A 13,601-nucleotide genomic window follows, 5' to 3' on the forward strand; every position below is an offset into this window, starting at 1 on the left:
ACTTTAAAATGTAATGTCAATCATCACGTGTAGCCTATTTAGTCATTAAAACATTGGCGTTTCAAAATAATGCAAAAAACGTAAAACAGTCAGTCCTTTGAACGGCTCTTTTCAGTGAACGGCTCCTGATTGAACGACTCCCTTCAAAGAGCCACAAGTCCCAGCTCTGGGACTCAGTGCTGCTGTTATGGTGAATCAAATATGTCATAACAGAAGAACAGTCAGTTACAATGGGGGGGGGACTTCAGGCTCATTCTGTATGTTCACCATCTGGACATTGGACACATCTGTCCTGGTGGTGTGGACATGTTGAGGTGAATGTGTTTATTATATGTTTACTCTTTGAACGGGCTCGTGCTCCGTCCCCGGGGCCGTTACGCATTTACACCTGGAGTAGAAATCTCTCATCTTTAGTTAGTCTTTGGACGTGACCGGAAAAGGAGGGGTCGTCATCCCGGAAACGGAAACGTCAGTAAAGTGTGGTGTTTTCGAACATCAGCAGGACAAACACAAGTCCCATTCGGTCCAGATTTACCTTAAACTGGACGGAGACGCCAAGAAGGGCATTAAGAGGTTGTCTTTGAAAACCCTGTGGAATCCTGGGTAAGTTCATGAGGGGATCTGAGCGGGTTTTTGTCCTGAACCGGTTTGGTTTGTGTGGTTTTGTACAGACCCAGAGAACCGGTTCATGTAGTCCATGTAGCTGGACGGGGGACCAGGGAGAACCCGAACCCCAGTCTAAGCCGAACCCTAACCCGGTGTGTGTGAGTCGATTAAAGACCGTTTGTTCGCTTTGAGTCGGTGTTTTTGGGATCCAGAACCAGACTGTGACCCACACCGGTTTTAAATCCTTATCTTTGCTCACATCAGTGCTCAAAAACAGTCATCAGGTTCATTTTACGCTCAATATTTCGTGGTTTTAAACGCGCAAATCGATTTAAAACATTTAAGTTGAAAAAACCAGGAGAGGTGTGGCTATTGATGCGCGTGATGTTCTCAGGAAATCAGCTGACGGTGATGACGTAGACAGATGCCGATTTTTATTTTTTAATTCATTTAGTTTAATGAACAAAACATTTATGGCATAAATTCTTACACATCAGAACAGGAAGAGGTGCTAAGGGCACAGGAGGGAAACAAACAAAGCAAACAAAAACATATAAACAAAAACAAAACCCCAAAAACAAACAAACAAAGCAAACAAAAACATACAAACAAACCCCTAAAAATAAACAAAAACAAAACCCAAAAAACAAACAAACAAATAAACAAAGCAAACAAAACATGCAACCCCAAAATAAACAAACAAACAAAACTCCAAAAACAAACAAAAGCATACAAACCCCAAAAACAAACAAAGCAAACAAAAACATACAAGCAACCCCCAAATAAACAAACAAAACCCCAAATAATCAAACAACCCCCCAAAACAAACAAACAAAAACATACGAAAAACAAACAAACCCCCCAAAATAAATAAACAGAACCCCAAAAATAAACAAACGAAACCCAAAAATAAACAAACAAAAACATACAAACCAACAACAAACTGTTTCCTAACAGAACTACACTTAAACAAGTTTGGGTCTTCTTTTGGGTCCTGTTTGTCAATAATATTAATGTTTGTAGGTATTTGTCGTTTTGAACAGATTCAGGGTTTGAAGAAATGAAGAAACTCAATATGAAAAACATCGGATCTGGGTTTTGTTTTTTTGTTTTCATTGGTGTTTATGGAATTTAGCCAGAATGAGAATCTAGTTGATCAAAACGTCCATGTCCTTATTGTCTGGGATCAGTGTGACTCTGATGAAGGTTCAGATGAATCCACTCCTGTCCATCAAACCTCAGACAAACTGAACAATAAGCACTGATCAGCAGCAACAGGGTCACAAACGCACACTGGTACCAGACGGATCCACACCAGACGGATCCACACCAGACGGATCCACACCAGACGGATCCATTCGTTCCATTTGCTCTACCATTCCAGTGTCTGTATAAACTGACTTCTACTGTTGTCTTCTACTGGTGTAAATCAGGGTTCTGTGTTTATGGGATGTTCTTGGATGCTGTCACTGGTCCAACCCTGTCTTTTCCTTTTTCAGGCGCTCCTCCTCAGAGACATGAATTACTTTGCGGTTCTAAACACAGGGAGGAAGATGCCCCTGCTGGGCCTGGGCACGTGGAAGAGTCAGCCTGGACAGGTAATGGTCATCTGGACCCACTGGTCAGTTAATGGTCATTTGGACCCACTGGTCAGTTAACGGTCATCTGTCCCTCACATGTTTGGGCTGCTCCAGACCTTTAACCTTTCGTACATTGGTTCCATATATGTATATAATATAATCCATTAGTTGATGCTGGTTTTGTTTGTGTGTTCCAGGTCAAACAGGCGGTTCTCTGGGCCTTCCAGTCTGGGTACCGCCACATTGACTGCGCCGCCGTCTACGGTAATGAGGCTGAGATCGGAGACGCCCTAGAGGAGACACTGGGTCACGACAAGGTCAAAGACACTTAAAGACACCTGGACATCAGTCCACTATCAGAACATCTAAGAACAGCACACATTTAACATCTGTCTGCTGAAGTGTGTGTGTGTGTGTGTGTGTGTGTGTATTAGGGATGTCACCGTACCAAAAATTCAGTAGTTGATACCAATACCACTAGAAGTACACAATTCTCGATTCCAAAGTCGACACCATGGCAAAAACACCCAGAATCATCAGAACCCATAAACTTAAACAGAACTCCTTTCGTATTGTAGCTGGTCCTCTGTTGTAGTTGAACTGTTGAATTATTGAACTGTTGTAGATGGTTTTCCTCTGACACACAAAGGGAATTGAACCCTTTGTGTTTGAGTTCACGTTGGTTTGTGAGGAAATGAATGCCTCGTTGACTTTAATCCTTGATGGTTCTTGTGTTTGGTGTCCGTCACTAACCCAGACCCAGACCCAGAGCTCTGCAGACTCAGGCTTAGTCTGAGTCCAAGGATAAACCTGCCTGTGGATCAGATATCCTTTAGACCAAACATTTTATAACTGCTGGTTATTGAATGCTTCGTACTGATGTCCACAGCAAGTTTATTCTTCACAGAAGATAGTGCGATGGTACGCCATGAAAACTAAATACAAACAGAAAATTAGACAAGGTTTTACTTAAACATCACTCTTACACAACAATAGTTTTCTATTAACATAAATTAAAATTCGTTATTACCGTGTTCACCTGGATAACCAACAGAAAATGGGACTGGGTGTAATGTTCTCTGTTTGGACCCGCCAGATCTGTCCTTTCCTCCCACATTGTCCTTCGCCTCCGTGTTGAGGGTCACATGACAATACATGAACTTTGACCAGGTCGAACTTAGTTAATGCAAAATACTTATTTGACTTAATAAAACAACTTCAGTTACAACAAATTAGATATTTCAGTAATGATGTGCAAAATAAAATTAACCCAAAAAATCCTAAATATAATGATCAGATTAATAAACTACTGTGTTGCCATAGCAACTTGATGACCTGAAACTCTATCCGTTACACATTTGTTCAGTTTCTTCTGTGATGAGTGGTTAGTGTTCCAGATCCAGTCCTTCTGTTGGACCTTTAATATCTGACCGACCTACAGTACAGGCCAAAAGTTTGGACACACCTTCTCATTCTTTGCATTTTCTTTATTTTCATGACTATTTACATTGTAGATTCTCACTGAAGGCATCAAAACTATGAATGAACACATGTGGAATTATGTACTTAACAAAAAAGTGTGAAATAACTGAAAACATCTCTTATATTCTAGTTTCTTCAAAGTAGCCACCCTTAGCTCTGATGACTGCTTTGCACACTCTTGGCATTCTCTTGATGAGCTTCCAGAGGTAGTCACCTGAAATGGTTTCCTAACAGTCTTGAAGAAGTTCCCACAGATGCTTAGCACTTGTTGGTCCTTTTGCCTTCACTCTGCGGTCCAGCTCAACCAAACCATCTCGATTGGGTTCAGGTCCGGTGACTGTGGAGGCCAGGTCATCTGGCGCAGCACTCCATCACTCTCCTTCTTGGTCAAATATCCCTCACACAGCCTGGAGGTGTGTTTGGGGTCATTGTCCTGTTGAAACATAAATGATGGTCCAACTAAACGCAAACCGGATGGAATGGCATGTCACTTCAGGATGCTGTGGTAGCCATGCTGATTCAGGTTGCCTTCAATCTTGAATAAATCCCCAACAGCGTCACCAGCAAAGCACCCCCACACCATCACACCTCCCCCTCCATGCTTCACGGTGGGAACCAGGCATGTAGCATCCATCCGTTTACCTTTTCTGCGTCGCACAAAGACACGGCGGTTGGATCCAAAGATCTGAAATTTGGACTCATCAGACCAAAGCACAGATTTCCACTGGTCTAATGTCCATTCCTTGGGTTTCTTGGCCCAAATAAATCTCTTGTGTTTGTTGCCTCTCCTGAGCAGTGGTTTCCTAGCAGCTGTTTGACCATGAAGGCCTGATTCACACAGTCTCCTCTTAACAGTTGTTGTAGAGATGTGTCTGCTGCTAGAGCTCTGTGTGGTATTCATCTGGTCTCTAATCTGAGCTGCTGTTAATTTGCGATTTCTGAGGCTGGTGACTCAGATGAACTTATCTTCAGCATCAGAGGTGACTCTTGGTCTTCCTTTCCTGGGGTGGTCCTCATGTGAGCCAGTTTCGTTGGAGCGCTTGATGGTTTTTGCGACTGCACTTGGGGACACATTCAAAGTTTTTGAAATTTTCTAGACTGACTGACCTTCATTTCTTAAAGTAATGATGGCCACTCGTTTGTCTTTACTTAGCTGATTGGTTCTCGCCATAATATGCATTCTAACAGTTGTCCAGTAGGGCTGTCAGCTGTGCATCAACCTGACTTCTGCACAACACAACTGATGGTCCCAACCCCATCAATAAGGCAAGAAATTCCACTAAGTAACCCTGACAAGGCACAGCTATGAAGTGGAAACCATTTCAGGTGACTACCTCTGGAAGCTCATCAAGAGAATGCCAAGGGTGTGCAAGGCAGTCATCAGAGCTAAGGGTGGCTACTTTGAAGAAACTAGAATATAAGAGATGTTTTCAGTTATTTCACACTTTTTTGTTAAGTACATAATTCCACATGTGTTCATTCATAGTTTTGATGCCTTCAGTGAGAATCTACAATGAAAATAGTCATGAAAATAAAGAAAATGCGAAGAATGAGAAGGTGTGTCCAAACTTTTGGCCTGTACTGTACGTGGACCACCAAGGACAGCCTGGTTGAATGCTGTGGTTTTATGTGTTAGGACAAACTCAGATCCATCTATCGAGGTTCTAACCTCAGCTGAAAACAACCCACCACATGTTCCTCTAAGTCAGAACCCAAAAAACCCTCCCAAAGTTCAAAAGGTTGGACTCATCAGGTTTGTGTTGGTTTTGCATCAGATCCTGAGACGAGAAGATGTGTTCATCACATCCAAGCTGTGGAACAGCCGACACCACCCAGAAGATGTGGAGCCCACTCTGCTGAAGACCCTGAGAGACCTGAAGGTGGACTACCTGGACCTATACCTCATCCACTGGCCCTACGCCTTCAGGTGAGCTCCACCTGTACCACATGTAGGAACCTTTTGGTGAGCATACATAGTTCATTTTGTTCATTCTGTTATAATAATAATAATAAGGATGCACCCATACCACTTTTTTCCAGACTGAGTACAAGTACTTACATTTGAGTACTTGCCGATACCGACAACTGATATGAGTACTTAATAATCCCATTCCAGTTCTTAGTTCCTTTTGTAAATGTGCTTTATTGTCGTTGTCATTAGTCTGACTGGAACAAAGTGCTGCTACTGACATTTAATGTGTTGGAACGAGCGTTTGTCAATCAATCCACCAGGGGGCGCCGCTCTGAATTAACCATACTGGACAAATACCACGAAGGAGAGGAAAGTTTAATGAGAAGAAGAAGAAAGTAGACGACAGAGGTAACACTAGTGTGGATACTAATATTGCAGCGTTTTCACTGGTAAGGTTTAAAAGCGAAGTTTCAGGAGGTAGAGAACAGATAAATGAGCGATAAGTTTTGTTTCCACTTCCTCTAGCGGCGGTCCGCACCGCTCCGTACCTCCATAGTATTATAAGTTGGACTGAAACGGGCCCAGCCCTGGGTAGCTGTCCTAAATGTGTCAGTAGTTTTTCTCTAACTCACACAGTGGTTCTTTGAACAGATCCTCTACCTCCACGGTTCCGCTGGTATTCTCTGTCTGGGTACTCATCCGCCATCACCTGGAAAACAGATGGAATGTACGCAGAGGACGGACAGAACGCTGCGTCCGTATACGTCTGTGTCTTTAACGATACTTGCAGTCAGCGTTACTTTTATCACCATCATTTATTTAGAAAAATCTCCACACTCTTCACACTCCACACACATTCTTCCACTGCTGCGTACCTGCTGCACTGAACTGGGAATGTCACGCAGCCGTAAGTGGTACCGGTGCCGTTGTATCGGATTACTTTTATGAGTACAAGTACAAGTACAGACACTGAGTATCGGAGCCCATGCCCGATACTGGTATCGGAATTGGTGCATCCCTGAATAATAATAAGGTGCTTTTCAGTCGGTATAATTCTTTATTTATTTTCAAACCTTTTATGTTCTTCTTTATTTATATAGCATTAATTAATTAATTTATCATTATTATTATTGTTATTTAGCAGCTGGATAGTTAGCTGGTGACTTGACTAAGGCTACGTTTAGACGCTAAAGGCTCCTACAAAGTCTTACATAGTCAAAGTGTGCTCCATTTTGGGTCCGCCTTGAGTCTGCCTTGAGAACCCGTGGATGTCAGCGGCGTCAGTTACACCCGACTCAGCGAGTGGCGTTGCATTCTCACTTTAATTCTGCGGTTAGATGTGAGAGAGAGACAGAGAGAGAGAGATGTAACTGATGGAGAGACTTACTTGGAAGTCTCTGGGGCTGCACCTGGCTGTGAGCCACCGGGGTGGTCTACAGTCTTGGGGGGACAGGAGGTGACATTGAGGGTGCGGGGCACCCCCCTAATACAATTGTAGGGGAAACACTGTACATGCGTGAAGACATGGGAGTACTGGGGGGAAGTCTAGGTGTGTTAATCTGATTTGTCATAATCAGATAACTACTGTTATTGGATAAATCTGATCAGATTATCGTGTTTACATGATCACTGGAGTAGCCGAATAACTGCTGATACTGATGGGAGTATGAATGTGGATGGAAACAGGCTCAGTGTGGGTCTGTTCCAGGATGGTGAGATCAGCTACAGTCCAGTAACTGGTGATTCTGTTCAGTGTGTGACGAAGCACATCTGCAACGGAACAGATGAAAAACTAAGATATCAGACGGGTACAGGCAGACGGGTACAGGCAGACGGGTACAGGCAGACGGGTACAGACAGACGGGTAGATACATATGGGTAGATACAGACAGGTACAGACAGACGGGTACAGACAGATGGGTACAGGCAGACGGGTACAGACAGACGGGTAGATACAGACGGGTACAGACAGACGGGTACAGGCAGACGGGTACAGACAGACAGGCAGATACATATGGGTAGATACAGTTGGTACTGCCGCTGTCAGTGTCTCCCCTCAGGGTGGAGGTTTGTCGTCTGGGTTTGAAGGTGCAGTGGTACCAAACCAGCTCAGCTCCTGCTGCAGTCGGAGCAGATGCACATGTATTTATGCTCTAGTTTATGACTCTTCTGTTTCTGTAGGTCTGTGTAGTTTGGGTTTTAAACGTCATTCTTTTTTTGACTCATCTCTTTGATCACTTCTGTCCTGACTGGTGGAACTTTTGCTGGATCATGTGTTTTGTAAACTCATGCCTTGGTTTCATGTTAACGTCATTGTGTTTTAACAAATGTCCAAAGGATGTGATCATGTGAATGCAACACCGTCTGTGTCCAGTAGAGGTCCAGGTTCTCCACTAACCTCTGGATCTGAACCTGCTGTGGAACACTAAACAACTGGGGGAAGTGGGTGGAGATGCAGTGTACGAACCTGCGTCATCATGGAAGACAGCCTACTCCTATCTGACCTTAACCCTGACCCTGACCCTGACCCTGACTCTTAAAGGGACGTTTTCCTTCTTAGTGTCTCGGGGCATATGTATTGTATTTGTGGGTGTTGTGAGCGGGTAATAGAAATAAATCTAAATGTGATTGAATTCTGAATCCTGTTTTCCAGTTCTGTCCTCCTCTAATTCTGTTGGGTTTCTGTAAATTGGCTTAGAGTCTGGTTTTGACCAACTCTATATGTAAAGTGTCATGAGATAACTTTTGTTATGATTTGGCACTATATAAATAAAATTTGATTGATTGATTGACTTGATTGGTTTTCCCTGTAAGTCGCTTTGGAGAAAAGCGTCTGTCAAATGCACAAGTGTAAATGTAATGTGAATCTAAAGTCGACCTTGTTCCGTCTGTATTGGACGGTAAAAGGCAGGTTCTGGCTCGGTCTGTTCCTCATGTCCCGCCTCTGAACCTGCTTTTGCACTTTGTTCTGTCCTCTCTTCAAGTATTCTGTAAATGTGGCTCCTTTGTTTGATTCTCCAGACGTGGAGATGTGAATTTCCCCAGAAAGGAGGACGGTACCATTCTGTACGACGACACCCATTACAAGGAGACCTGGGGTGCCATGGAGAAGCTGGTGGGAAAGGGTCTGGTCCGAGCCATTGGCCTGTCCAACTTCAACAGTCAGCAGATCGACGACATCCTGTCTGTCGCCACCATCAAACCAGCTGTCCTTCAGGTACCACGACTCCAGGAGAACCCTAACCCTAACCCCTCAGGTACCCTACCCCTAACCAAACACTGTCAGCAGGAGTTTGTTCATGGATGATCAGACAAACACATCAACACATCCAGGACTATTTTTAATTATTATAACCTTGAAATGGAGTTTCAGGGATATAATGGTTTTACCCCAAACACTGCTGTTGGATCCACTGGATCTGCTGTTGGATCTCCTTGGTGTCAGACAGATTTGGTTGGATTTCTTCTCCTTGATAGCCACCATAGTGGACCCCTAGTGGAAGAACCCAATGGATTTGAGCTTCAGTCAGTATCATCAGTCATCCACATGGAGGCGCTGATAGGGTATTTTTCTTTTGTGATGAATCAGGACACTGATACTTCTTAATCTTCCATTGATACATTTATTAATTCCGATCTGGGAGACCACCGAGCCAGCACGCATACACAAAGAGTCTCAACTCCAGCTTTCTTTGTTGTCTCCTTTTATAGTTCCACTGTTTTGGCCCCACTAAGCCTTGTGATCCAAAGAGTCCACACATCTGGAACTCATTATTTCATACATTCCTTGTGTAATGTATGTTCTCCATAGGACCTCCAGAGGACTTCTTGCACACATACACACAAATTAACCACCTTACAGGCACTGTAGTTGAACAGTAGTAGTAGTAGTAGTAGTAGTAGTAGTAGTTTTTTGGACATAAATCATCAATAATCAGCTGATTCAGATCAAATGTGGTTCATATTGATGTTCTGTCTGTTCAGTATCGTTTCCATCTGTTTGTCCTGTCCTTAACGGTCTTTGCAGACAGAGGCATTTCTCTAAATTTCTGAACAATTTCCTATTTGTTTTTGAAGTCAGAGAATAGATGCTGATATTTTTATGAACGACTCTTTCGTGTATTCTCCGTCTGCGAACTCTTCCCCCTCCTTACGATCTCCACTAAACTAGCAGCTGTGGTTGACTTTGCAGATGTCATCCTCTTCATCAGAGTATGTTTGCTCTGCTTTACTTTCCAAACAGCTGTCGCTCATCTTCAGTTCAATACTTTTCAACAAATGCTGAGTGTTTGTTTTGAAAATGTCTTTCAACGTTATATTGTTTAATTTTTTGTCACTTATCAAGCACACAAGTAAGCCTGCATCACAGGCGATGAAGGCAAATTAATCTGTCCAGACAGAATTAAACTATGTTCTTCTGAGGGTTTTCTTTTTTTGGATTTATTCCTAGTTCTTTTACTCCAGCGGTCACACACTCAAGAAGCTGTCAGCAGGTTATAGGGCTGTAGATGTGGATGTGACGCATATTTCAGTTGACAAATTACAAAAACTTTTTAAAAAATTCATTATTAAAGTATCACCTCGAACTCCAAGATAACTGTGCAACAAAATAAATAAAAATAATATATACATAAAAATTAAATTAGGAAATAACCATTATTCATTTTCATGTTTGTTTTTTTTTAATCAAGACCAAAGGGAACCCCGGGGCCGACCCCTGTTCTAGAATCTTCTTCTCCTAAACCGTCAGAATGACTTGATATTTGTTGTGGAACATCTTTGGGGTAAGGTCTACCAAGTTTGTTCAAAGAATTGGGAAATATTGATTTTTGACTGAATTTTTTAATTTTCTAAATCCTCATTGGTTTGTAACTGGACACATTTCAAAGTGTTATAACTGGAAAACAGTTGAACATATTCATATAATTATTAGTAATAGATAGGAAGTCACATATGGGCTTTGATTTGGTGTCATGACCTTTGACCTTGAGTGACCATGAAAGGTCACATGAATCTTAATGAATGTCTTTAAATATGCTGTTGGACTCCAGGAGCCTTGGTCCTATTTTTTGGACATTATTAATATTAATATTAGCCCAACCAGGTTCAGATGTGGATCATCTAAACGCAGTTGGTGTCTGTTTTACACTGGTTTCTTTACTTTATTATATAGAAGAGGACTGGGGGGATTGGGGGGCTATACACTTACTGTCAGCCCCTGACAGCCTAAGCCTGGTTTGTAGATAAGTCCATCCAGTTTTGTTGGACCCTTTCATCCTTTAGTCCATGTGCTTCATGGTGCTGTGGTGGGTCTTTAGAACCTTCTTGGTGTTCATCATGCCTCATGCCCTGACCCTTCTGAAGCTCCACTGCTGTGGCTGTGTTTGCACAGGTGGAGAGTCACCCCTACTTGTCCCAGGAGGACCTGCTGGGCCACTGTAGGGACCGGGGCCTGGTTCTGACGGCCTACAGCCCCCTGGGGTCACCGGACCGAGCCTGGAAACAGCCTGATGAACCCGTGGTCCTGGACGAGCCTGTGATCGCTGCTCTGGCGCAGAAGTACAACAAGTCTCCGGCTCAGATTATCCTGAGGTGCGTTTATTGATCAGGCCTAAGTGTGTTCCCCAGTTTACACAAGTGTCTATATTTGGACCGAACACCAGTGTGTCACTCATCACGTCTTTAGAACAGACTGGTTTTCATTACAGGGGTGGTGTCTAAGTCAGATGTTTTTGATGTTAAAAGCCCATGATCTCAGCCTGATGTGGTCTTATGTGGTCTGAAGCTGCCCTCTAACCCTAAACCTGGGTCTGCAGGTGGCAGACACAGCGAGGCGTGGTAACCATCCCCAAGAGCGTAACGGAGTCCCGCATCCAAGAGAATATTCAGGTGGACAAAAATGGACTTGATGAAAAATGATGATGGACGGTGTTTTTTAATGGTTGACGTGGTTGAATGTCTTCGTTGTCAGGTGTTCGACTTCACCCTGGAAGCGGAGGAGATGCAGACGATTTCAGCGTTGAACAAAGGCTGGCGTTACATTGTACCAATGATTGAAGTAAGTGGGTGATGATGTTCCACCTTTACAGAAGACACTCGTTTGTCCTGACAGAAGGAACATCCAATGGAATGCAACACAACATGTGTTCAGATTTCAGTTCTAAAATGAAGAACCTCCTAAACCAGTGGTTCCCAACCTTTTTTGGCTCATGACCCCATTTTAACATCACAAATTTCTGGTGACCCCAGACATTCAAAACAGACTTTTTTTTTTTTTTGCTAAAATTAATTTGTTTTTGATCTTGTAATAGTTTGCTATAATATGTTGCAAATAAATGTTAATTTTAGAGGACATTTAGGCTATATAAAGTACATTTTTATAAGGAAGTTTTAATTTTTAAAATTTTTATCAAGTACTAGAAATTTCAGGTGACCCCATTTGAATTCCAGGCGACCCTACGTGGGGTCCCGACCCCAAGCTTGAAGAACACTGTCCTAAACCCTCCTGGATCTGACACTGTCCAGTAAATGTTCAGTCGTAACTATGTTCAGTGTCTGTACAGGGTCAGATGGAACCAGAACCAGTTTATGATCCAGACTGAGACACAGGCAGTAAAGTCACAGAACAAGAACCAAAGAAACAAACACTTTGATTTTTTTTTGGGGGGGGGGTCAGTCTGGCAGAACGGTAACAGTTAATTGGTTGGTTTTCTAAAACCTTCTGTGTTGAACCAGTTCCACCCAGACTTCGTCCACCTGTAACTCTACACCCCCTCCCTCCGTTTAGTCCATTCAGGATTAGAGTTTTCAGCTCTATAACCAGTGTCATTTTAACTCTGTTCTATTTTCATTTTAACACTGTTATATTTTCAATAGAATGACATATTCTAACAGGAGTACTGGAACCCCCTTGTACATTTCTAGTACAGAACTCCATGGCATTGTTTATTGTTTATTTATTTCTCTTTTTTTTCTTCCTTTTCTTTGCTCTTCAGTTCCTTTCTTTCTGTACTTTAACTGTGTTGGACCAACTGGAACACACACATTTCCCCCCAAAGATTAATAAAGGATTTCGGATTCTGATTAATATAGTTCAAATCAGAACCACATGACCCCCTTTATCAGCTGAACCTTCACCCCGTCCAAACCATCAGCGAGGCCACAGCGGTTTAAAAAATCTGCTTTTCACTGATCTTATGAAATATTAACAATAATATTTGAGAAACTAATAAAAGGCTTGGAAGTGTCTGGATGTTCTGGATGTGGGTTCATGGAAGTGTCTGGATGTTCTGGATGTGGGTTCATGGAAGTGTCTGGATGTTCTGGATGTGGGTTCATGGAAGTGTCTGGATGTTGCAGGTGGATGGACAGCGTGTTCCCAGGGATGCAGGACATCCCCTCTACCCATTCAACCTGCCCTACTGAACCCCCCCCACACCTGGTTTGTGCCTTTTACGTCATGGACATCAGATCAGACATCGTTGGATGAAGCTGTTGGAATGTGTCTGCATTAATGATGAAGACAGGAATTATGGGATGGCCATTAAACTGCTTTACTCCTTCCATGTTTTTCTAAATAAAGCTTTTGCTCCTGCCTATTCCGTGTGTGTAGTGTTTGACCGTTACACATGTCCTTGTTACACCCTGTCCTTTGGGGACATTTAGAGGATGTGTTGTCTCTGCTGTTGAACTCCCCACAGTCCTCATTAAAAGACGGTTTATTTAAATTCTACAGAACACGTCATACACACTTCAGTGTTTTCTGAATGACACAAATCCAGGAAGTGTCAGTGAACTTTATCAAACTGAGTTTTTATCTGACTGTCTTTGGTGTTGGATTTGGTGATTCTCACAGTAAAAGTGAACTCATTGAAAACGGATGAGTTGGAGACTCAAGTGCAGGGGTGCCAATCCTGGTCCTCGAGATCTACTATTCTGCATGTTTTAGATGTATCCCTCTTGCAACATATCTGATTCAAATGATAAGCCTATCACCAAGCTCTGCAGAAGCCTGATAATGA

General features: G+C 42.8%; 1 protein-coding gene across 2 annotated transcripts; it reads left to right on the forward strand.

Annotated features, from left to right (window-relative positions):
• The first annotated feature begins 357 nt into the window (after nt 1–357).
• LOC115418549 (aldo-keto reductase family 1 member A1-B-like) lies at nt 358–13,189 on the forward strand. Of its 2 annotated transcripts, none has more exons than XM_030133059.1 (9): nt 358–609; nt 2,113–2,204; nt 2,384–2,503; nt 5,444–5,595; nt 8,602–8,797; nt 10,973–11,172; nt 11,397–11,469; nt 11,552–11,638; nt 12,940–13,189. In XM_030133059.1, exons 2-9 carry the CDS (start codon nt 2,124–2,126, stop codon nt 13,003–13,005), a joined length of 975 nt encoding a protein of 324 aa, XP_029988919.1. In that variant the 5' UTR covers nt 358–609; nt 2,113–2,123; the 3' UTR covers nt 13,006–13,189. The 2 variants fall into 2 exon arrangements, with proteins under 2 accessions (XP_029988919.1, XP_029988918.1); XM_030133058.1 differs by having other exon boundaries at nt 358–603; nt 2,106–2,204; nt 12,940–13,188.
• The last annotated feature ends 412 nt before the right edge of the window (nt 13,190–13,601 follow it).

Source organism: Sphaeramia orbicularis, chromosome 4 (assembly GCF_902148855.1).
Source record: "Sphaeramia orbicularis chromosome 4, fSphaOr1.1, whole genome shotgun sequence".
NCBI classification, from domain to species: Eukaryota; Metazoa; Chordata; class Actinopteri; order Kurtiformes; family Apogonidae; genus Sphaeramia; species Sphaeramia orbicularis.

Coding starts and splice junctions, on each gene's coding strand:
- LOC115418549 (XM_030133059.1), top strand. CDS start 2,124: ATGAATTACTTTGCGGTTCTAAACACAGGGAGGAAGATGCCCCTGCTG. Junction 8,798..10,972: donor TCAAACCAGCTGTCCTTCAG/GTACCACGACTC, acceptor GTGTTTGCACAG/GTGGAGAGTCACCCCTACTT. Junction 11,173..11,396: donor CCGGCTCAGATTATCCTGAG/GTGCGTTTATTG, acceptor CTGGGTCTGCAG/GTGGCAGACACAGCGAGGCG.